The sequence below is a fragment of the Aptenodytes patagonicus genome, chromosome 2 (genome assembly GCF_965638725.1).
Source record: "Aptenodytes patagonicus chromosome 2, bAptPat1.pri.cur, whole genome shotgun sequence".
NCBI classification, from domain to species: Eukaryota; Metazoa; Chordata; class Aves; order Sphenisciformes; family Spheniscidae; genus Aptenodytes; species Aptenodytes patagonicus.
In genome coordinates this window covers 72,459,132-72,482,534 of record NC_134950.1, presented here as the reverse complement: position 1 = coordinate 72,482,534, position 23,403 = coordinate 72,459,132, and the positions used below count along the sequence as shown (strand labels likewise).

Here is a 23,403-nt window from a genome sequence, read left to right as displayed (position 1 = left end):
CATTTAAATTATGCTTGACAGCTACAACCATATAGTAGATAAAGTTATCTAGTAACTTTATGTTATGCAGTATGGCTGCATCACCAATGGTCTACAAGGCATCAGAGAACACAAAAAGCAACGGAATGGCAGTGTGGCACTAAATGCTGTTCTTCTAAAATGTATGCATACACACATTTTTAAGTAGGCAGTTACATTTTCACCACTGTAGAAACAGCATCAGAGTGACAGATCTGCTGCAAGAGCAGAGAATGCTGAACCTGAGGCTTTCACTTGGCCTCTCCCCCAAACAACGCAAAATCCCATCACATACATTCCTCTGATACACTGAGATGGCAGCCTATAAAGCCAGTACAAACTGGCTCGGTTTGCATTTAACATGGAGGTAGGCTGTGTAATACAGGTAGACTTGCACTGGGATATCCATTTACAGTATTTACTCCTTGATTTTTCCTCCTATGGGAAAAAATACAGACACTTTTTCTAATAGCAGTTGCACTCTTGTGCATTCTGTATTTACGGCTTACAAAAACATGAAGGTTAAAGGTTGAAAAGCGCTATCTTGGGCTTAGTTTTTAAGAGTTGCCTTACTCAAATGAACATGCTCGCAAAGTTCTGAACTCACACTTTTTCTAATGAAGTAATATCTAATATGAAAACTGCTCTTTTATGGAGAGAAAAGAAGAAAAGAAATCTGCAAGGGACTCAAAAGTCTTCTGAAGGTTATGAGGAGAAAAAAAACATTAAGGTTCCAGAATAAAATGGCTTCCTGTGTATATGGACTCAAAGACCTTAAAATGGGGGGGTGGGGGTGGGGGGTGGGATCAAACCCACACACAAATACACAAAGCTACATTAAAAGCACAAAACTGAAGTCAACCAAAATTAGGACCTTTTCAACTTGGAGTTATATTGTTCTTACGGAGACAGTGTTATTGTAGTCATGGTACCCTACATGAGATTTGTAAAGTTAGTTATAGCAACAATCATACACAGAAATACATACTTTATTGATCCAAGCCTGAACCAATCACTAAAGCTAAATACGTGTCAAGAACCACTTCTCTGAGTTTGACTAAATGCTTAGTAGATGGACCACCTGACAGAAGAGATACCAAGTATTCCTGGCATAGAGGCAGTGTTAATGGGAAAGTTCTCCCTATTTCCAAAGGGAAAGGCAGGAAACATGCAGTTTGTAGGACAAGGAGAGGTCAGTAGTGGGAGGTAAATAATCAGTGTTCTCTTTAGCTTTAACAGACATAAATTTTTATGGTATTTGGGTTGGTCTTTCAAAGTGTGATCTATTTCCTTTAAGGACTTCTTGAGGGACAAAGACCCTTTTCATATCGCAAAGATTGCTGTTTGCTCTCACACCTGCAGCACCTGTATGAGGGCATGGCTGTATGTTTTAGCTTCCTGCTGCCAGTCTAAAAAGTATTTTATGAAGGCAGTTGTGTTTGTTTGCAGGTTTCCTATATACTGTAGTTTGTAACTTCCATAAATGATATGAACTATGATGCTTAAAAAAAGTGATGGTGGTTTAGGCATTCCAGCAGCAGTTTAAATTAGAAGTAATTGTTACTGAATTTATAGTGAGAAAGAAAAAAATCCAACAAGTCCAGGATTCCAACTCAAAAAATAAAGGCATACCTATAATACACAGGTGACTGCAACTATTTTAAGTCTCTCCCAGAGATCTCCTGTGAGGACTGAAATATTGCAGGACCATCTGGGTGCCCACAGCCTGAAGGAAACACTGAATTTTGAAACAGAAGTTTTTAAAGCACAGGATGAAATGGATAAGCTTGGCAATAACTTCAAGATGCTCCTCAGAACTGGGGAGCTCATTCGTGTACTCAAGGCAGGCTACAATGCCAACATAGCATAGGATGCTGGCATTCAAGTTAGTGACCTTAACAGTGTTGTAAGGTGCTGATTTAACAGCATATAAAGAGAAGAAATCTGTGACACCTTCACCTTACAGCAGGTTTTTCCAAAAGGGGTTTAAGGGCTGTTTTGATGAATCTCAGAAGTATTTAAATGTGAGATTCTCACTGAAGAACTACGGGTCTACAACGGTTCTCTTCCTTGTGTGCTTGGGGGGGGGGGGGAGAGAAGGAACTGGGGCGGAAGACTGGAGGATTAGGTTGCATAACTTTTCATAAAGCTGATGAGTAAGTAATTTGGCATCTTTTAAGTTCTGAGATGAAAACATACCCAGCTACCACAGCATAAATATTTCCCACTGAATCACTTATTTCTTGTCTTTCAGTCATTACGCTCAAGAAAGGCCTATAAAGCACTTTCAAAAGATGAGCTTGAACAAAAACTCATGGTTTTGTTTACTAGATGTGGAAAAAATCCCCACAATAGAATTGATAGCTTTTACAGCACAGTATGATTCTCCCTTCTTCTATAGCTCTTCTGTATTTTGCCAAGTACAAACAACCTCCTTCCCCTTTATAAACTTAAGCTAACATATCTCCCCATTCATTTCACAGGTACCAACCTCCTCTCTTTTTCAGAAGATGAGGTTACAGATGTTGAGAAGTTGCTTAAAGTTTAAACTAGCTTATAACCTTAAATTTAGTTTTTAAAAAGTTCAGACCACAGAAGATTTTTTTAATCACAAAAGTTGTCCAACAAAATCCCCACCAAATCGTATTTACTGACAAATCCCTTTTCCTTCTTATTGAAGTATTTCTGCAGTAGCATCGACCACTTCAGCAATGAAAAATAACTTTTATCCAGGTTGCTTTACCAGCCAAAAATAAGGCAGTGAAGTGTAACTACCCAGAATTTACGCAAAGAGCTTGTCCTGACTTGAAGTGGGGTCCAGCAGACAAAACAGGAAAGTTTAAGTATCTGTGCTAATGAATGAATTGATCTAACTTCTTCAGCCAACCTAAGGTGCAACAGATTCGTAGATGTCATCTTCCCTGGGCTGCAAACTTTACAGTAAAGTGGTCCAGCAAACTTCACATCTCCAACCTACCAAAACTCTGGAAAGCCATTCTGCAGAAAGACACGTCCTTCTTCAGCATCGTGGTGATGCACTCCGTCTGTTCTGGCATTCTCTACTTACCAGATACTGATTTTTTTTTTTTTTTTTTATGATCATTGAGATCTCATTTATATTTGGGCAAGCAGTTCCTCCCCAGAGTTTGTTAACCTAGTGTGTGTGCCAAGTGGGTAATTTTCTTCACTACTGACCACTAACTGAAGAGGTCATAACTCTTCTGTCAGAGCAAAAGAGCATTTTTTTAATTTGGTGTTTCTTTTGTTTTCCTAAAAAGAAGGAAGTTGTCTGAAGGAGTCACAAGACTTAAGTCTGCTTCTGAAATTGGACTTTGTGGTCCAGGAGACCTGCCTTCAATTAGAAAGCAATAAAACACTCATATACAAACACACACTTGTGGAATACTTCCAATCCCATAAAGAACAGGCTTTTAATCATCTGGACTTAAAAGTGGATCAAAAGCTTAATATTCCATGACTGGCAAACTAAGGGTACAATAATATAGGCAGCTGCTCCAGAAACCTATTAAAATACTTTCAGAACCAATCTTGGTAACCAGTTAGCAATCAGATCTTTTTGCGCCTGCTAAAGCACCTGATCCCTCTGGTACACAACATACAATGTCCTGCTGAACACTGTCATTACATAAAAAAGCCAACATTTATATCATATTTGGATATTCTTGGATATAGTTTGGGTTGGAAAGGACCTTTAAAGGTCATCTAGTCCAACCCCCATGAAGCTGAAGCAGATGAAGATCTACTCTTCATCCAAAGTCCTCATCCTTAGAAATAATCTTCAAATTTCCTTTGCTGCTTCATTTTTTACATGCTGAAAAGTCTGCTCACAGAGTTAAATGAATGTGCTTTATTCAAAGCTTCCCAGAAGATTCTGAATGACCATTACTAAGACTCAATTAAGAGATAGCAAGGTTAGGATTATCAATGGCTGGCTCCAGAACTTCACTGAAGATGGTACAACAAATCTGCAAGACTTGCAAAACTGAAGAACATAAAAAGCAATTCTAACCTCTCTGGGATAAATTCTAGATGAATGTCTAGAGTGTTGACAATTCACCACACAATCCAAGAAAAACTTGACCACCTTTTCACAGATAGCATAAGAGAAATACCAGTTGTCCAGTAACATGAAATACATTTTTTTGTGTGTATATGCAGAGAAGCATAAATAACATTGGAATTAAAATACTAGATCAAAGGAGGCAAGGATAGTCAGTAGCATCTGCTTCATAGAAAAGCTCTTTCAAGCAGTAAAAGAAAAAAAAAAAAAAATCACAACTTCTCTCCACTGGAAGTTTTCACTAAATTTTAAGCCAAACTAATCATTACAGTGATTACTTACCCCTCTGTTAAGGTCCATTTACTTTAATAACACAAACTGCTGTAATTAATGTTGCTCATATAAAAGTATTCCTCAAAGAAAAAAAAAGGGTTTTTGAGCTCTGAACCCCACTTATGACCTTTGCCATGCTTCATTTCCGTGGCATTTTTCTGAACGCTTCATAATGGACTACATAATTTTTGTGGCTGCATGACATAAAGCAAATGCAGCTATACAAGACAAAACACTCATTTACTTGACTGCACTGCACATTCCAGTAATATTCCATTAAAACACTATACGTAGTTTTCTGGGTTTTCTGTAACTGGTTTTGCTCACACATGAGCAAAATCAAGTGAATCATTTTTAAAATTTGTTACAGTAAGTCTAGACTTTCAACTGAATCTTTTAAAAGTTACTTTAAAATTAAATTAGATATATAGGAAATAGTTTGAACTACTCGATATGCATTATTTGTGCTACATTCAGTGTAACTACAACCTCTACATCCCTACAGATTCTCCTCAGGCTTTCCCACTAGTCCCCACTGAATCTATTACGTGGAATAGTTAAGCAGCTATTATAGCATTCTGTCAAATGCCATTCTGCCGTTTCATCACATTTCAGTAACACATTGCCTGGAATTACCTCATCTAGTTTGGGTCCTCCAAACAGTCCAGCTGCAAGTAAAGGAGAGCTCCACATGGACTACTTTTTTTGGCTGAGCTAGCAATTATTAAACAGTCAATTGAGTCAGCTGAGAAAGAAGAAAAATCTGCCCCTGCTTCTACAGCTGGACTGATCCTAAAGCCCAAGATGGCCTGGATACACCTATACTGTACAGGAGTGTCAACATACCATCTCACAAGAGTATCTTCTTTCAGTACTGGACAAGAGAGTTCAATTTCTTTTTGTTTTCATACTATGCTCAGTTTTTAAAAACACATGCCTACACCCTTTTTGTTCAAAGCATCTATTCATTTTTACAGGTTTTTCACTGCCACAAACTTTTACTAAACTCTATTAGCCAGATATTCAATGAAATCGAGATACAGCTACAGTCCTGGTCTGAGCTTTACCTGATACAGAGAGACCTTCATACCAAGAGATTCCCTACATGAAGCTTCCAGATGTAACCACTCACCATTTGTGGCCATGTCTCTGCTTCTGGTTTTGAACATGTCCTTAAAATTACATTGTCTGACGAAAGTTTAGGAGGATGTCAACACCAACAGCCTGACTCCACTTAGTTGTGAAGGAACTCAAAGCTTTTGTTTAGACTTTTGAATTAGAGAGTCCCTACCCAAGGTGAAAATAAAATCTTTTGTCCTTTTTATACTACCCTTAAAGTCTACACAATGAGACACAGGAAGATTCTTTGAACGTTGCTGGTCCCTAGCCACAACATGGTGGGTTTCTCCAAAATGCTTCCACACAGACTTTGGTTAGAAGTCTGCAAGCCTAAAAGCTTACACATTTTTTTTGGCACAACTGCACCAAAAAAAAAAAAAATCACAGGTCTCTCTCAAGCCTTTGTGAGAATCTACATTGATAATTCCAAAGATAGCGTTCAAACACTCCTGACTTGGGCATCTGCATTTCTTATGACTAAATCTGACTGCCCAACAATCTGCTCTTGCTCATCTCTCACACCCTGCCTGAAACAAACTAACTGATGCATGAAGGATTAGCAGCACTCTCTCAAGGCAGGATACCATTCAGAGCAGACAACATTCTTAAAACACATTTCTGGGATGGCACCCTAACTCACAGCAAGAAAGAAGTTCTGGTGGACTTTCTCTATAGCCCCATCCTAACTAGCTTTTCTATTTGTCAGGTCTTAAAATGTTACAATTTCACTGCAAATTTAACCATGAGTTCTGCAGGATTGTTTTAACTTTGTACAATGATTCAACCGTGGAGAAAGGGAGGCGGGGAGCGGGAAGACCAACACATCCCCCCAGTTTTTTCTGTTGACATTCAAAGCAGACCAGTAAAAAAAAAAATAATCTCACCATATATTATAGCAAAATTTTCTTTTGTGTTTCAGGGCTTCTCATACACAATCAGTGAATTTCTTAAGTAATCATTTTTAATTGTTCTTGAAAAATTAAGTATCTACCAACTTACTTCCCCAAACAGGAATATCTTTGCTTTCTGCTTTCATCACAATGGAGGCGAAGGTCATAGTTACTGGAATGGCATCAAAGTAGGAAGAATGGGGAGCCACAGTTAATATTGCTGCTTCTGCCGGCAATGCCCGTCTGCCTTTTACATTTATCCAGTGGAATCCACCAGCAAGCCACATCATTCTCATGATTGCTTTCAGCAAAATATCCACTATCCTGTAAAGAGTTGAGAAAACAATTATGCTGCCACAAGAATACCTTAAAATAATGAAAAGAAAAGCGTTACATAAAAACTTTATAAGCACAACAAAAGCACAGATAGGCCATCCTGCTTAAACAGAGCAGGAACACTGCATAGACCTTTTGTTTTCTCTTTCTCAGCAGATTTAAGACCACTTTTAAGGTAAGATGCCATTCAATTCCATTTCATGCCTGAAAATTAATGCTTTTTAATCACAATAAAATTGGCATTTATTTTATCACTAGATTAATTTTGATTCAGACTATGACTGCTGAGTTTCTTCTATACAATGTCTAATAACACTTTCTAGTAACACCAAAAAAGCTCTAGTAAACTGAGTCCTGAAAAATGCTATTAGGATATTGCTAGAATGCAACAACCCTGATTCTTGTGTTCAAGTTTACCCACGCAAAACAGTAAAGAAGCGTAGGGCAGAGATTCTCAAACACGGGGATGCCTACAGAACACATCCGGGAGCTTTGGAAACGTTTTACTTTCTTTCCTTTTCCCCATCTCCACCTAAAGTGTTTTGGTTGGGTTTTTTTGTGGGGTTTTGTTTGCTTGTTTTTTAAACTGTCTTGACAGTCATGAAAGAAGAAACATTTACTTTGAATCAACAGAGTGCAAAAACCAAACACCACAAATTGTTACACTCACAGGGATTGGAGGCTGGAGAGCAGGGTGACACTGATAAATGGATGAAATGGGGGAGGGACAATCTAAAAAGATTCAAAATAATTGTATGCAAGATTGAAGGCAGTCCATTATTCCTTTCGTCATTATACTGGTATCATTCCAAATGAAATGTAAAGTGACGTGCCTCTGTGGTTCTCAACCTCCTTCCCTCCTGTGATGCAAAATACAATCAGCTTCCCTCATGCTAGTGCCAGCTCCTAATTTTGAAGTTCTCTACAGAAGAGGTGATACACTCCTCCTTCCTTGTTCCTCAAACGGCAGTTTTCATGGATGGGTGAACACTATCTTACATTCTACCTTAACTAGCATTCCAATATTAAAGCAAGCACAGACTTATTGATAAGCACTAAAGCATGGGGCAAGCCCTCAGAGAATCAACACAAATTTTGTCAATTCATCACAGGATAGCAAACAATGGGGTGAAGCAGGTTAAAACAACAATTTAGAATACGAAATCTGGGCACATTCCATAGTGTCAATCTTCATAACAAGAAGTTGACATTATGGGAATAATTGAAATTGAAGGAGGTCACAATGAAGCTTCACACTACATCCTCAATAAAGATAAGAGGCCAGAGATGATCAGATTTTTTCCCTGTAATTCTTGGGTCACCTGGTAAATCAAACAGTTGAGGTATTTTTAGTTTCCCATCTGAGGAAAGTGTTTAAATAATAATTTTTATATTTTTCTTTTGAAGAGAAAAGCAGGTCTATGGGACAGATACCAGGTATTTCCAATCTTCTCTATTTCAAACTGCTGAAATAAACGACGATTCCCTGAGTATTTCACCACAACAGTGACTCACTTTCGCCACCAGGAGAGCGGCTTTTCAAGCTCTTGCTCGTCAGATCCCATTGAAGCAATGAATGCAAAAGGCCAGGCCAGCAACATCATAAAAGCAGCAAAAAAGAGTCGGACAGGAAACAGAGTCAAGGTCATGAAGGCAATCTGCAAAATCCAAAACAAATGCGTTATTCTAACACAATCTTGGACTGAAAAAGTCAGCGATTCCTAGAAACTGATCCGAAGTCTTAACTTAAAAATATCTAATGTTAAAAACAGCAGAATATGCTTCAACTTCAAACAAATAATTGTGGTGTAAGCTGTTGTGGTCAAGCCCAGCCAGCAACTAAGCACCACACAGCCACTCGCTCACTGCCCCCCAGTGGGATGGGGGAGAGAATCGGAAGGGTAAAAGTGGGAAAACTCATGGGTGGAGATAAAGGCAGTTTAATAGGTAAAGCAGAAGCTGCACACGCAAGCAAAGCAAACCAAGGAATTCATTCACTCCTTCCCATGGGCAGGCAGGTGTTCAGCCATCTCCAGGAAAGCAGGGCTCTACCACGCGTAACGGTGACTTGGGAAGACAAACGCCATCACTCCGAACGTCCCCCCCTTCCTTCTTCTTCCCCCAGCTTTAATTGCTGAGCATGACGTCACATGGTATGGAATATCCCTTTGGTCAGCTGGGGTCAGCTGTCCTGGCTGTGCCCTCTCCCAACTTCTTGTGCCCCCCCAGCCTACTCGCTGGTGGGGTGGGGTGAGAAGCAGAAAAGGCCTTGACTCTGTGCAAGCACTGCTCAGCAGTAACGAAAACATCCCTGTGTTATCAACACTGTTTCCAGCACAGATCCAAAACACAGCCCCGTACCGGCTTCTATGAAGAAAATTAACTCTACCCCAGCCCAAACCAGCACATATGTATAACAATTTTGTATTCACCAATCTTAATTATAGCTGAAACACAGCACACTCCTTAAAGCTAATGCAGTCTTAGCTATCCACACTTCTTCAAACCCTATGTTTGTCAGTGAATACATCCACATGCTCTTTTCCCTTTCCGCAGCCTCACATTAAGTAAATATTTAGCATGGGTGTGTTGTAAATCTTACTGCACCACACAGAAGTCAGTTCATCACAGCAGCTCCCAGCCAGTGATGTGCACTTCTTCAGCAGGGTGCATTCACATGGCAATACAGGGCCCAACCTGGAAAGCTCTTCCAGGACTGGGCAGGCACCAGTTCCTCTGTTGTACGTTCTTGGAACCACAAGCTGTGGGGAACCACAGCAGGGAACACAGTGCAGAGACACCTCTGGACAAACATCCAGACACGCATACGAGTTTATGTTCCAGGCCTGTGCACAGGCACAACCCCCTGGAAAGCAGAGGTTTTCAAGAAGTTATCCTCCCCTGGGAAGCCACAGTGAACCTAGTTGCTTCTGCACCTCCTCCCAGCACTCTAGTTCTCGGAGAGCTCATTCCCAGCCAGTCAGCTATCTGCCTTCAACTTTGGTGAAAAACATGTCATGTTGGAACTTCTCCCACAGCCTTTTGAAGAATTCTCCCAAAAGTAGGGCCTTTCCTGAGCTGTTTGGAGTTGTTCCCAAACTGTCCTCCAGAAAACACAACTTAGCAACTATCTGTGCAATGATCCACTTGCTCCAGGAAACTGTTCCAGGAGCCAAGAGTCCCATCTTCCTTGGTCAAAGGACAGGAAGAAAGAAAAAAAAGCTTTTAAAGTGGAGGAGGGTACAGCTTCAGGTGACTGGTTAATGGAGAGAGAGGGAACTGAAAACTGTTTGAAGCTGACTGGGGTAGCACCAATGCTCCTCAAGCTGTATACAGTGGAGGCTAGCGGAAGATGAAGACAATACTAAGAAATACAAGGACCATGTAAAGAAAGAGAATTCAAAAGGAAATATGCCACATAGTCACAGGTGCACCAGATGAGGTAGAAAAGCACTTTTCAGCATCACAATGGCTGGGCAAGGATGAGTAATGAGGCATAAGGTGCTGTCTCATGTTGTGCTTAACCTGATGCATCTCCAGGCTGCTGTGGAAAGCATTATTCACATACTACTTCTCTTCCCTGATGCAGATCTAGTCATCATGCAGCTCAGTTTTCCATTGATCAGTTCCAGCTTCCTCTCTCTTCCCAAAACAGCTCAATAACCAACTCACCCTGTAGCTGCACAAATCTGTAGACTTAGGGTAGAGGCAAGGGAACACACAGCAGGAGAAAAGCCTAGGCTACCAGTTTCAAACCCTGAGCTACCAGCCTACTGCAATGCCAGATTTTATAGTGATGGTTCAGACTGGCACCATGATCTCGTAACAACCATGGTCTCAGTCCCCAAAAACAGGATTCCAGTCCCTGGGTGGACTGCTTCAGTTTGCAGAATTGGAAGAAAAAGGATTTTTTTTTTTTCTTAGATAGGCTAGTTTCCCAGATGAACCAGTTCAACTTCCTAAACTGGCAATGGTCAGATGAGCACTGAAGTCATACCAACTCATGCAACTCTGCATCCATAGACAAGACCACCACATCTGGCAGAAAATAGGGGAGCATTCATCTGGAAACTGGAGAAGAGAGAGCAGCTGCCTTCTAGGCTCATAAGATGAGAAGGACCAGCTGTTCAAGAAAAAAGGGAAACAAAATGCAGGTGAGGACACAGTCCTCCGGGATTCACACCCTCTCCCTCCCACTCCTTAAAGTTTCCTCCTGTACCGGGGCAAAGCTGACTGGCAGGCGACTGATGGTGAGCTATTCAGTCCTTTGCACCTCTGTAGCAATCCTTTGTATCAAGATCACTTTAGAGCCACATCACAGAACCAAAGCAGTAGTTGCATCCATAAGGTTGTGAAAGATGGCATAAGCGTGTAGAAAAGGCCTCTTGGTCTTCTATGTCCAGAGACAGCAGTGGTGGAAATGGCCAACAAGAAGCAGTTCCAAGTACACAGGTGTACAGGGTCCGGCTGTGACACCAGTCTCTTTTTTAGCAGGTGGTAGAATCATAGAATAGTTTGGGTTGGAAGGGACCTCTAAAGGTCATCTAGTCCAACCCCCCTGCCGTGGGCAGGGACATCTTCAACTAGATCAGGTTGCTCAGAGCCCCGTCCAACCTGACCTTGAATGTTTCCAGGGATGGAGCAATGGTAGCGCAGTACCTGTCCACATAAGAAATTTGGTAGGAGAGTGAAGAAGTGCATTTGGCCCCTGAAGAAGGTTAGGAATCAACAAAGACACTAACACTTGAAAAGTGCTTCAGTCTACATCTACATTCAGACACCTTCCTGGGTAAGAAAGCTCCTATCCCATAAAACCTACGTACATTAGTAGTGTCAGTGTCAGACAGAAAAAGGGAAAAGATCCTGTCCCCACTGGCTGCTGTCAGAGATCAGAATGCAGGAGACCTACACTCCTGGTCTGACCTTGTACAGACATCTTATTTCACTGATCATATTTCTACATATTTAGGACATTCAGCCAGACATGTTTTCTATTAAAATTACAAATTCTATCTGGTAATAAGTCCTATGTAAACACCTGTGTTTTGAGATACATTCAAAAAAACCCTAGAGGTCCATCTGGAGCTGTATCTTGGGAGGTTCAGGTCATGACCGATTTTCTCAAGAGGGGTTTGACTACAGCTCATTTAACATTTGCTGGTCTACAGGATCCTACTTAGTTTTTCAGAAGTTGAAGTGTATGCTGTGAAAGACCCATGGACAGCAGGAAGGGAGAGGTTGGTCTTACAGCTTGTAACAGAAGGCTGCCCTGAGAAACTGTACTCTACTCTGCCATCAGAAGAGCTTCAATCTGATGAAAGGCAAGTCACCTAAACTAAGTATCATATGTTCTCCTTGTTTAGAGACTCTGCATTCAGATTTGAGTATGAACTTACAATGAAGGTATAAAATATGTACTTAAGTCCTTTTTAAGTTCTCCAAAACATCAGGTCCTACGTATCTAAGCATTGAGCAAGAGAATCACAGAGTACCCTTGTTTCTCCTTCTGTGTGTCTCCATTTCCTGTCTTTAAAGTCAGTATCATACCTCTCATGCACAGAGCTGAAAAAATGCATCTTTGAAATTAGCGATACAGTGAGAATCATAATTAAAAAACTGTTTATTCACAACAAAATTTCCATGACTTATTACAAAGTAATGGTCACATACTGAACAAAGAAAATAGAATAATGAACTGCACATTTAACATGGTAGAGGTTTTGATTTTTCTTTTAAACATATCGGATAGAGACTACATCTTGTCCCACACATTCACTTCCTCACTATTATCATCCCTATAGCCTCAATTCACCAAAGATGGCACTGAAAGAGCTAGGAATTCATCCCTCAACAATTCTCTTACTACCCGCTTTCCCACTCTGCAAGTTCCCTGATTGACACAATCATGGAGATAAATACAGGAGTAGAAATTTTCACGTGCAACTAAGCCAATCTAACAGATCATTGCTGCAAAAGAGGGTGGTCCTGTTCACTCTCCCCTCAATCCTCCCCTTGAGTCAGCTCTAGCACTTATCTGAGCTTGCAATGAGCCAATACAGCTCATTAGAGTGAAGAAAAGCAATCCCAGCAAAAGAAAACAATCAGAATACAGTAAAACACAATAATCTGCTGGTGTAATGAGCCAAATCAGCTCACCAAGGCACCAAAGGAACACCAGCATTGGTGCAATAAAAGGGCCAGAAACACTGGAAGCAAGGAAAATGGCATCGTATTGTGTTTTTAAGTAGCAAGGAAACAAAGCTATGAACATTTTGTGACAGCTCCAGTAATGCTTCTGCCTGTTCTGCAGAGGTAACTAGAATCAAGAGCTTTGACTTATGTGATAGGTGCCCCAAGGATGCTAGGATGAACAGAACTCATGGTTAATGAAATCATGTCTGTCTTTCTTCCAGAAAGGATCTTTTTATTATAGTACTGAAATAAAACAGGTAGCTTCAGGAATGACCCCCACTGTCACCGTCAGATCAGAGTGAAATAACCATCATTTCAACAGGAAACATGAGACTCAGTTCTCAAATAGCCCTACTGCTTTTACATTCCTGTTATCTCCCAGTTTTTATAAAGCCAATAAAAGATGACATGAACAATTCCCTGGCACTCAAATGGATTTCTTTTTGCTGTTGCTATTCCTCTGCAGTTATTTTGTCCTCTTACTTTCTACTTTTTTTCACTCCCACAGTCTTGGGCTGAAATGTTCTAAAATGCATTTACTTTGAGTTGTATTAATGAGGAAAAAAGCTAATCTAACCTCTTGCAGAGTGCAGGATGAGGGAGGGATGAGGGGATAGTAGCATAATGGAGCTATCTGACAGACCATCAGCAACAGACAACAGACCGTCAGACAAAGCAGTACTGTCTCCCAGTCCCCTCTGCTCACCAACTTCTTCACGTACCTCCAGTCCTCACATGTTCTTAACCTTCCTCAATAGGCTTTGCAATCCCAGAACTCACCCCTGTTAGATTCACAGGGCAGACAGAAAAACCTGTGACACAATATGCGCCTACAGCTGAACAGGAAGTGAGTTCAGCTGTAATACTTCATACCGAACCCTCAGTAACAGGCCAGGACTGTATGGAAGAGAACGCGCGCTGCTGTAATTGACTCCCCATTCAAGAAGTCTCCCTTTCTGGGAGAGCAGCATTTCTCGTAAGTGGAACAGTTCCACAGCCTTTCTTTAACAGCCTCTATCTCAAGCACAACTTTTCTTTTAATCAGCAAAGAGGTTAGGAGAGCGTGATTAAGGCAAAGAAGAAAATCTATTACAGTTCTCTGTGCTAGCTTGTGTGCTTTTTCCTCACATAAAACTGCAGAAATAAGACAGCGAGAAAGGCTGGGTTAAAGAACTCTGTACTGCTGTACATCAATGAAAGACTTCTCACTTAAAAAGCAAGACCGAGCCGCACTCTTTGGTGAGGCTCTTCCTTTGGTCTGTACACTGTAAAAACCTACAGAGCTTTAAATGCATCTTGCAGTTTTCATTGAAAATAACAAATCCTTGAAATCCAACGGCAAAGCTCACATCTCATACAGATGTACAGGGCAGCCCACACAGAAGGCAGGTCTGTTCTACGACCAGTCACTTCGCTGGTGAAGTGGCTAAAGGTCTGTTAGGACTAACAACAGATCAGCAGTGCCAGTAGCTCATATGCGACTCAATACTGCAAAAACTGTGAAACTGGTACTCTGCCCTCCCAACAGTATTTTTAAAATTCCTTATAAATCACCAAGTAGAAAGCGACATTAAAAGGATACATTAACACTGCAAAAATAAAACGTTAGTTTTTTAATCAGATACAATCTTAGTCCATATGAACACATGCTATCTTTGCTTCTCTCTGCTCCCCATAAGACTTCTACCTCATTAATTACATAGAAAACATGACCTAAGGAACGAAGTAGGGTTACATGGAAAAGAAATCATCACCACTATGTGATTTATTGAGGCAGCTCTAGGTATAAACTGAATGAGGCAAATGACACAAACCTTTTCTCCCATTCAAACAACAATTTATCAGTAACCACCGAATTCAGCGTTTAACTGTATCACTCTGGGAAACTTCATTAAAAAGAAGTAAAAACCTTTTCCGCTACAGTCTACTATGAATTCCTTGCCTGCCAGATACTTAACATGACGCACATTCCAACGTTTTGTAAATCAGGCCATACATGTCTTGTGTTAAGTATCTGGACAGCAACAGGGCAACACAACAATGAACTTCGCTCAGAATGTAAATTAAATTAAAGTTGGATCTAAAGCACCTTGATCCGAGAGGTTCAATATTAGTGGATCTTAATTTCCACGTTGATACGTGCTGTAGGCTGTTAGGCCCCCAAAACAACAGCTTTAAGGAAGTGAAGTATTACTGCGATGAAAGTATCAGAAATGGCCAGCCCCTTATTAGGTGAGCCTTTGATGGTATTTTTTCATCCAGCAAGTGACCCAGATCTTACCGAAAGCCTAAGACAAGGGCCATGCACTCTGAATATCCAACCACCTACTGCTCACCGCCTGAGGTCAGTGAGGCAGTAGCACGGAAGGGGGGGGGGGGGGGGGGGGGAGCAACGCAACTGCAAATTTGCATTTTAATACCGATTCTTGTCTTTTCACGCTACCTGTACAATGCGTAAATTATGCCGCAGGGATTATTTACCCAGGGACCAAACTTCAGATGCACGGGATGCCTCGGCCCAGGCATACCATAACTTGCCGCTGGAAAAGAGCGTCTCCACAGGACTGTTCCCCCGCCCCCCATTTAAAAAAAAAAAAACAAACACAAAACCATTTTTTTTTTTTAAAACAGTATTTTTTTTAAGAAAGCAATGGTGGAGAAGTTAAGGAACACGCCCTCCGAGCGGCGGGCGCTACAGCGGCCGTTGGCCCCGCAAGCCCCCGCGCCGCTACCGACCCCCCGCCTCACGGCCGCCCCCAGCCCCCCCCCGCCCCGGGCACGGCACCGCACCGACCGCCCCCCCCCCCGCCCGCCGCAGCCCTCGCAAGCCCGGCTTGTGCACACGCACACACACACGCACACACCGGGCTTCCCCGGTCCCGCCGCCCCCGGCGGCTCACAAAGCGCCGGCAGCAGGGTGCCCCCGCCCGCCGCTGGACGCGGCCCGCCGCGCCGGTGCGCCGCGAGGGACGCGCGGAAGGAGGCGGCGGGCAGCGCGGGGCCGGGCCCTGCACGCCCCTACCTTGGCTTTCTCCAGGGGGCTGAGGCGCAGCTGGTGCACGAAGGGGCTCCGCGGCGGCGGCCCGCGCTCCCGGCTGCCGGCCACGCAGCATCCCCGGCCGCGGCTGCTCAACTTCATGGCGGGGCAGGACTACGCGCGGCCCAGCACGGGAGAGGGCGCGGACGCTGCGCAGCGACCGCTAGTCCCCGAGTAGCGGCGGCGACGGGCGGGCACCGGCGGCCAGCTCGCTCGCCACTAGACGCCGGCCCCCGCCCTCCTAGGGGCCCGCGCATGCGCCCTGCGCGCCGGCTACAGCGGCTCGGCTGGGCGCCGGTTTCCGCGTCGGGGGGGGGGGGGGGGGAGGGGGCGCGCGCGCACCCTCCCCTCCCTCCGCCGCGTGCCGCCGCCGCGCGCGCACTCGCGCGTCCACCCACCCACCCTCCGACCGTTCCCCTCGGGGCATGCTGGGAGAGCGGCCCCGCCCGCCGCCCCCCGAGGCGCCCCCCTCCCGCGGGCCGTCGGGGCGCCGCCCGGCCGCTCTCGGGGGGAGGCCGCGGGCGGCTCCGCGGCCGCGCTAGCGCCGTCTCACGAGTAGGACCAGGGAGGGTGTCGCGGGCGGCGGGGTCGGCCGAGGGGGCACCAGCGGCCGGGGCGGCGACGGGGACCTGCCGGGGCCGCTGCTCAGGTGCGCCCCGGGGCCGGGGCTGGCACCTCGCTGGGACCCCAGGCCGGGGGTGCCGCTGGGCGTGGGGCAGCTGAGGGGAATTTTTGAAAGGCCTGAGAAACAAAAGGGATAAGGGGAACGTCTCAGAGGTGGAGATGGTTCCTAGATGCTATAGCAGTAACGACGCGGGCGATCGATAACACTGAATGAACGTCTCTGCCATACCTGGAAGAAGCAAGATGTTGTACTCGCATCACGTGGCGAGGTGTTTTGTCAAGTCTATGGGGAATCTTCTGTTTCCAGCAAACCTTGACTTTTTTTAATGAAGAGTCTAGCTAATTTGCACCCTGGGGTCTTGACAGAGTGGGCTAAGGAATTATCCAACTTTGGGGTTTAGTAAATCTTTAAATATAAAAGAAGTTCTTGAGAAAGAAAAAAGCACTTGTGTTCTGCCCATTTTCAAATGATCAAGCAGAATGACCCGTACAATTCTCGACTGTTTAACATCAACCACAGGCAAAACAGTAGAAAAGATACGTAAACCGTTTGATAAAAGAAATATGTAAGATATTCTTAATATCAATCATCTCACAGGTCTTACAAAACAATTCTGATAGCCTTATTCTGTGAGATTTAAAGGTTAATCGATAAAAGTAACTGCAAAAACATAATGACTGTACAGTTCCTAATCATTAGGCTTAGAACTGCAGAATGGTTAGTACCATATATACTTCTAATGGCTAATGCTATCGAACGGTTAATGTGTTAAACAGATAAATGGTTTTTGACTTTTGAAAGATCAGAAAAATTTTCAAAGGTTAGTCTTCAAGATACTGGGGTTTGCGAGGTTCTGCAGGCTCAGCGACTTCAAGATTTTTACCAAAGATCCAAAATAAACTCGGTTAATAAAATCCATGGATGTGCTAAATGGTAACTTGGTAAACTACTGTGAGAGCAACTGCAATGTCATCTGGACTGCTTAGTAAAATTAACACTTTCAAACAGGCTTTTACAGCCAAATGTGTATGTATTTTCCAGGAATACAAGCCACGCCTCTGGAACAAGAGCTTGTGTCTTGGAAAAGGTCGTATAAAAACAATTTCAAGCAAACTATTACAGATGAGGTCCCAGTGCAATGTGTGCAGTATGACCGTTGGATGTACTACCAGGATCAGTGTACAGGATATCAATTACTATTGATGAGACCGATACTAGAACAAGGTGTGTAGCTCTGTCATTAAAGATCGGGTGGTGCAGAAAAGACCTGCCAAAATATTACAGGACTGGAGGAAATCTCTTACAACAATACATTTAAAAAGCTACATCAATTTAATTTGTCAAAAAGATCTGCAAGAGTTGGCTTTACTGCAGTGTTCAAATACCTTCACAAGCAAAAAGTACCGCATGCTAAAGCTTTTTAAAATGGTAGAAAAAATGTAGAAGAATCAGTGGTCAGGAGCTGAGATAACCTAATGCAAATATAACAGTTTTAATCATAAACAAGCTCCTTGGTTCAGTTTGGGACTAGTGATAAGACTTACTGGCCCACGGTCAGAGTATGTGAGCCAATGATCCCTTTTAACCTTAAACTCTCTAAAGTATTTTAGCTGCATTCCAGATGATTTGGCTGCCCTCTCCTTTGCTCCCTCTCCAGTGACTTCAATCCAGTGGTTAGTTCAGCCGTATGGGGCTGATTTCAATAATAAATGACAGATTTCTTGAAGAACGAAACAGAGACACCCTCTAATGGCCTGCACACCGCGTGGCCAGGGAGGGGTTTGTTGTAGCTCCCCACAGGGATCTGCCTGGCTTGCCAGCCGGTAGAAGCTTTCCTGTCAGGTCAGCAGGCAGGAGGTGGTGGCCACCGGCTACCCAGCATGCAGCCCATCGGAGGGGTCTAGCGCATGCACTCGTTCCCCATCGGTAGGCGTAGGGCACAAGGTGCGATGAGGGTATTGGAACAGGTTCAGCTGTGAGGTGCAGGCAGGCTTTTTTAGTTCTGCCAGTTGTGTTTTTATTAGTTTTCTAAAGCCAGCTTCCAAAAATGATCTAATACTATTATTAGTTGCATCAGAGTTTCTGGTATTTGTAGCATCTTCCACAATTGTAAAATCTAGTGAAGTATTAGACACTTGCCTGTTCCTTTAGCTCTTAAACCTTCGCTATTAGGGCACCTGTTCTGTATTACTGAGTGCACAAGCAGTATTCTAACTTTTTATTACTGCTTTCATGGGTTTAGTCTATTATTTTCTAATTACCACATCTGTACCACCTGAAAGAGTTTCCGGGAGACTTTGTAGTTTTATAGAACTCATTTGTTGGGTAGGAATAATGTTCTATGAGTTGTAATTTGATGGCCATCTTCTAGGTTGTTTTAGAGTCAATATGAACATACATGAACAATTAGGAGGTTAAGAGGTGCTTCCCTGAATTTTGGTTCTCATTTGTTTTCTTTAAAATTCTGCTGTAATCAGTATAACTTAAGACGGATAACTTAAAATGTACAGCTTAGCTTTCTTAAATTTGCAGGAATGTGTTTCCGCATCTCTGTAGCCCCTTTAATCTGTAATTGCAAAAAGATGGATCTAAGCCCTGTTTCTTGTGAAAGAAAATTCGCCCAGTGAAGGAGCTGAGCATGAGCCCTGTAACAGGGGCAATCCCATGGCAGGGCTTGAATGGGAAAGGCAGGCTGGGAGTCTGCAAGCAAACCAGTTTGGCATGTGATAAACAGAGGGGTGAAGGGACCAGCCCACATGGCCGGGCAGAATAAGCCACGCTTAACACGACGCTACTGCTTTCTCTGCAGTGAACTGGAAAGTTTATTTGGATCCTTTCAGAGGCACATGATGAAGCTTGCTCCTGGAATGTTATTATACGACCCTGAAAAGATGGGAGTAAGACTCTGCAAGCGTGCATAAAAGAAGGGCAGTATTTTATACTTACAATATATAGCATAATAGAATTATTTAAAAGCAAGTGTCGTTTTTGTGAATTAATTTGGAGTTTGAATAAAGTACGTCTGTAGTATCAGGGTTTGATTGCTACTTTTTTGTGCAAATCACGAAAGAGCCGTAACTGTGATGTTGCCGTGAAGACTGGCATATGCTACATAGCTCATGTAATAAGGACTTAGAAGGACACAAGAAGAGGTGACGAATTTATTGCAGGGTTTATGGAATCTAACTTGCTTCACAACAGGAGAAAATGTATGATACATTATGTTGGATGTAAGTGTATTATGATACAATTGGAAAAGGAAATGTTGAAGCTGACTATCATGAGAATAAATTGCAGTAAGCTCTCAAATAATCTCCTCGGGGAAACTGTGGAACCTGAAACCATTAAAATGAGACTGCACAAACATGTAAGTGCCATTCTACCCTGGTGCGCAAAAGCTCTAATTGGTCCTTTCTGTCATTCATTTATATGGTTTATAGGGAGCTGTACAAATAAGAGGACTCATGTATAAAAAGCGTACAAATATTAACTATGAAATATGCTTCTGTGAGCCTTGAAGTAGGAAAAGGAGTATTCAATATTTAACAGCTAAACTGAAGTGGTTTTCTCTAAAATAAATCAAATAAATGTTCATAAAAAGCAAATATGTTGAACTTTATTTAAAAAAAAAAATTTCTTGCCTAGGAAAAGTCCTTGCTTTGATTTTTATGATTGTCCTTGACCTTGATGGCCATTTGGTAGAATCAGCTGATACCTATTCAAGCACAATTCAGGTACACCTTCACCCTTAAAACAACTTTTCTACAGTTGATTTCACATGTTCCATGGGGGGCGGGGTCTGGTTTGGGGTTTTTTTTTTCCTTTCTTATTTTTTCCCTCATGACTCCCATTGCAAATCTATTCAGTATTTAAACCAGGAAAGGTTTTAAAAATATTTGGGAAAAAAATACTCTGTGAAGAGAAAAATCAGGTAAGTTTGTGTTGAATTACTAGCAGTAGTACAGATTTTGCAATGAAAATGTGCTCACGTTTTTCTTCTGATTTGTGAGGAAATGCAGAATCCATCTGACTTTCTTGAATCAGGAAAGGAATGGCTGCAGTTACCGGCAGGTCTGTGGGAAGAACAGCAGTTTCTTGTTTTGATAGTGCTGCATTATCTTGGATGTGTCAGCCCGAAGAAATGAGAGGCCCTTGTGACAAAAAAAAAAAAAGGATGAGACCTCCCTCATTCAGGAATTATTAGGAAACATAATTCAGGGTTTTCAAGAAATAATTGTTCACTTAAAATTGTACTTTTCACCTCCAGATTCCCAGTGTTGTAATTCACACATGACCTTGGCTTCAGCAATTGCGAACAAACTCACCAGTTCCCATCTGACAATGGCCTCTCAGTACTGGAGTAGGAGAAGGCACACATGTTAGGTATCACAGAGTCTTTGCCAGGTGCTGAGCAGTCTACGCTTGTTCACAAACCCTGCCCCTGCACACCACTGGAAACACTCAGCATGATGAGGGTGAGTGAACTTAAAGAGCAGTGCGTGCTGATTCCATCCTTCCCCAGTTGATGAAAAGAAATTTTGGGCAGTTGGAGCCTTGCTCAACTCTTTCAAAGGCTGATCCAAGACTGTGGAACAAATTGCTCTGGGCTCTGAGAGCTGCCTCATACTTGATCACTTGATCAAGAGTATCCCAATTCATCTTGTGTATTTTATTTCTCCCTTATTGTTCTTAGACTGAAACCCAGAAGAAAGAGGCCGTAGTGGTTCTGGTAATATCTCACTGACCTTTAAATGTATTCGTTCTTAGAGGTGGTTCAGATCTAGGCTAAACTCCTCTCAGTTCTTACTTGAAAAACTACATCCTTGTAAATGGCCACACACACAAGGTGTATGAAGATGAAAATAGAGCACAGATAAAGGGGACTAGGTACAAATTAAAGTAGTAAATGTTTTCAGTGCTTTAGTATGCTTGTAGCCCTCTGTATCTGTGTTCGTTTCTTTGTCATCTTCATACACCTTCTTCCTCTCCTTTCTCTGAATGTCTTAGCTAAAAACACTTTATGTTTCTAGTCCCAACAGGAAAGAGCAGTCCTAAGGAAATGAAACAGTCTCTCCCTGACGTAAGATAATCTTGGAAGGTAGGAAATGAAATCCTTGAATTCTTTTCTGTGACTTTTCAGGTACATCTGTGGTTTGCAAGTAGAATATGCATGCTTATCAAATTCTACAGATGTACTTACGCTCAAAAGAAGCAATTTTTTTCTGCCCATATTTAAAGCCCATGCCCAGGTATAGAGCGGCTAAAGCTCCGTATGACTGTTATGGTAATTTCTGCAAGTTGGAATACTAACTACTGAGTCAACATTTTCCATCCTCCAGATCACATTATACAAAGTAGATAAGAACATCTTAAGCTTTCTGCAGACTCCACACATGTATCTTTGTGCAAATATTACAATATCTTATGAAAATACCTTTAGAATTCCAACACATTTGAACTTTCAGTTTGCACGTGTTCTCTTCCACCTGCTTCCTATGATTTCTTATTTCTAAGTTACTGTACGTATTTACAGAGGTTTTGTATTAGGCAACCTTTATTTAAAGAGCACTAAATTAACATTATTCAGAAGATGAGTAAAGCAGTATCCAAAAGATTTATTTTAGGAAGTTTTGTGCATTATTCATACAACAAAATAATGATGGAGATTGCCGATAAGGTGGATCGAATTCATATAAATGAATTCATCAGAAGCAGCCTTCGTGAAATTAATACCATAATCCAATCACATCCAATACCACTTTCCAATCACATGAAATGCTTCATTTCTGAAGTAGTAAAGTCTACTATTTAATATGATTTAAATATTTATTTACTGTAAGCTAGTAACACTGGTTAAATATGCAAAACATAACATACAAACATTTTATGCTTTTGGAAGTGCGAATAGGATAAGCTGCCAAAAGATCCCTGGGCAAGAATGTCCAGATTCAATCTGTTGCCTTGGGAGGCAGATTGTTGCCTCGGGAGGCAGATTATAGGGAGGCAAAATCACAGCCTGTAGTGAAGGAGAGACCATATGGGACTCACAGTGGTGCCAGTGGCTTTATGCCCAGCTCATGCCCCTGCTCATGCCAGCTCCCTGGCTGCTGCAGCCCTCAAATGAGACAGGGCAAGGCAGAAACAGGCAGCCATATCTTTCTTACCTGTATACCCCTCCCCACGCTGCTGGTGGTGTGTGGGTGTGTGTTGGGGGGGGCATGTTAGTGGGGAGAGCAGGGATACACTGACTGCTTTCCAAATACAGATGGACGCACAGGTCTTCCCCGGGGTCAGTAAAATCCAGGGATCATGTGAAAATACAAAATATGTCTGTGCAACAGTAAGTAGTTTATTCCGCTTGCATTTGGCTTCCACAAATAAGAACCACAAAGGGCTGCACCTGTGCATCTGCCAGTCAGGATAACCCTGAGGCAGGATAGGACGCAGGGACAGCAAACGGCGTAGCCAGTAGAACCAAGTAAGACGATAAAGGTCTGCCAAATACAGGTACGTTGCTTGAGGATGTGTCATCGACTGCATCATCCAGTGGAATAACCCATCTAAATCTAAGCATATTAAGTTCTCCAGTGAGTTTATTAATGTGGGCTAACACCATCTGTTTGTGGACGCAGGGCATTTTATCTCTCATTAACATGATACAGCAGTTAAATTTAGATAGGCTCTTGTATGAGCTGAGTATCGTTTAGCTGTTCTTCATGGTATGAATGATTTCTAGGCGCCGGAGTAGTTAATTAATATGACTGATTGTATCTAACTTTTCCACAGCTATTCTTAAATTCAAGATCATATAGCCAATAAAAAGACAATTCTT

The 23,403-nt window shown here is 42.5% G+C and overlaps 1 protein-coding gene across 1 annotated transcript in view; it reads right to left on the bottom strand.

Moving 5' to 3' along the window:
* Positions 1-16,141, bottom strand: part of LPCAT1 (lysophosphatidylcholine acyltransferase 1) — a 70,247-nt gene extending 54,106 nt beyond the window's left edge. Inside the window, exons 1-3 of the mRNA XM_076330197.1 lie at positions 15,932-16,141; positions 8,233-8,375; positions 6,491-6,705 (exon numbers count right to left, since the gene is read on the bottom strand). Coding sequence (XP_076186312.1) covers positions 6,491-6,705; positions 8,233-8,375; positions 15,932-16,048 — 475 coding nt within the window. The 5' untranslated portion in view covers positions 16,049-16,141. The remainder of the gene's footprint in view (positions 1-6,490; positions 6,706-8,232; positions 8,376-15,931) is intronic.
* Between the last annotated feature and the right edge of the window lie 7,262 nt (positions 16,142-23,403).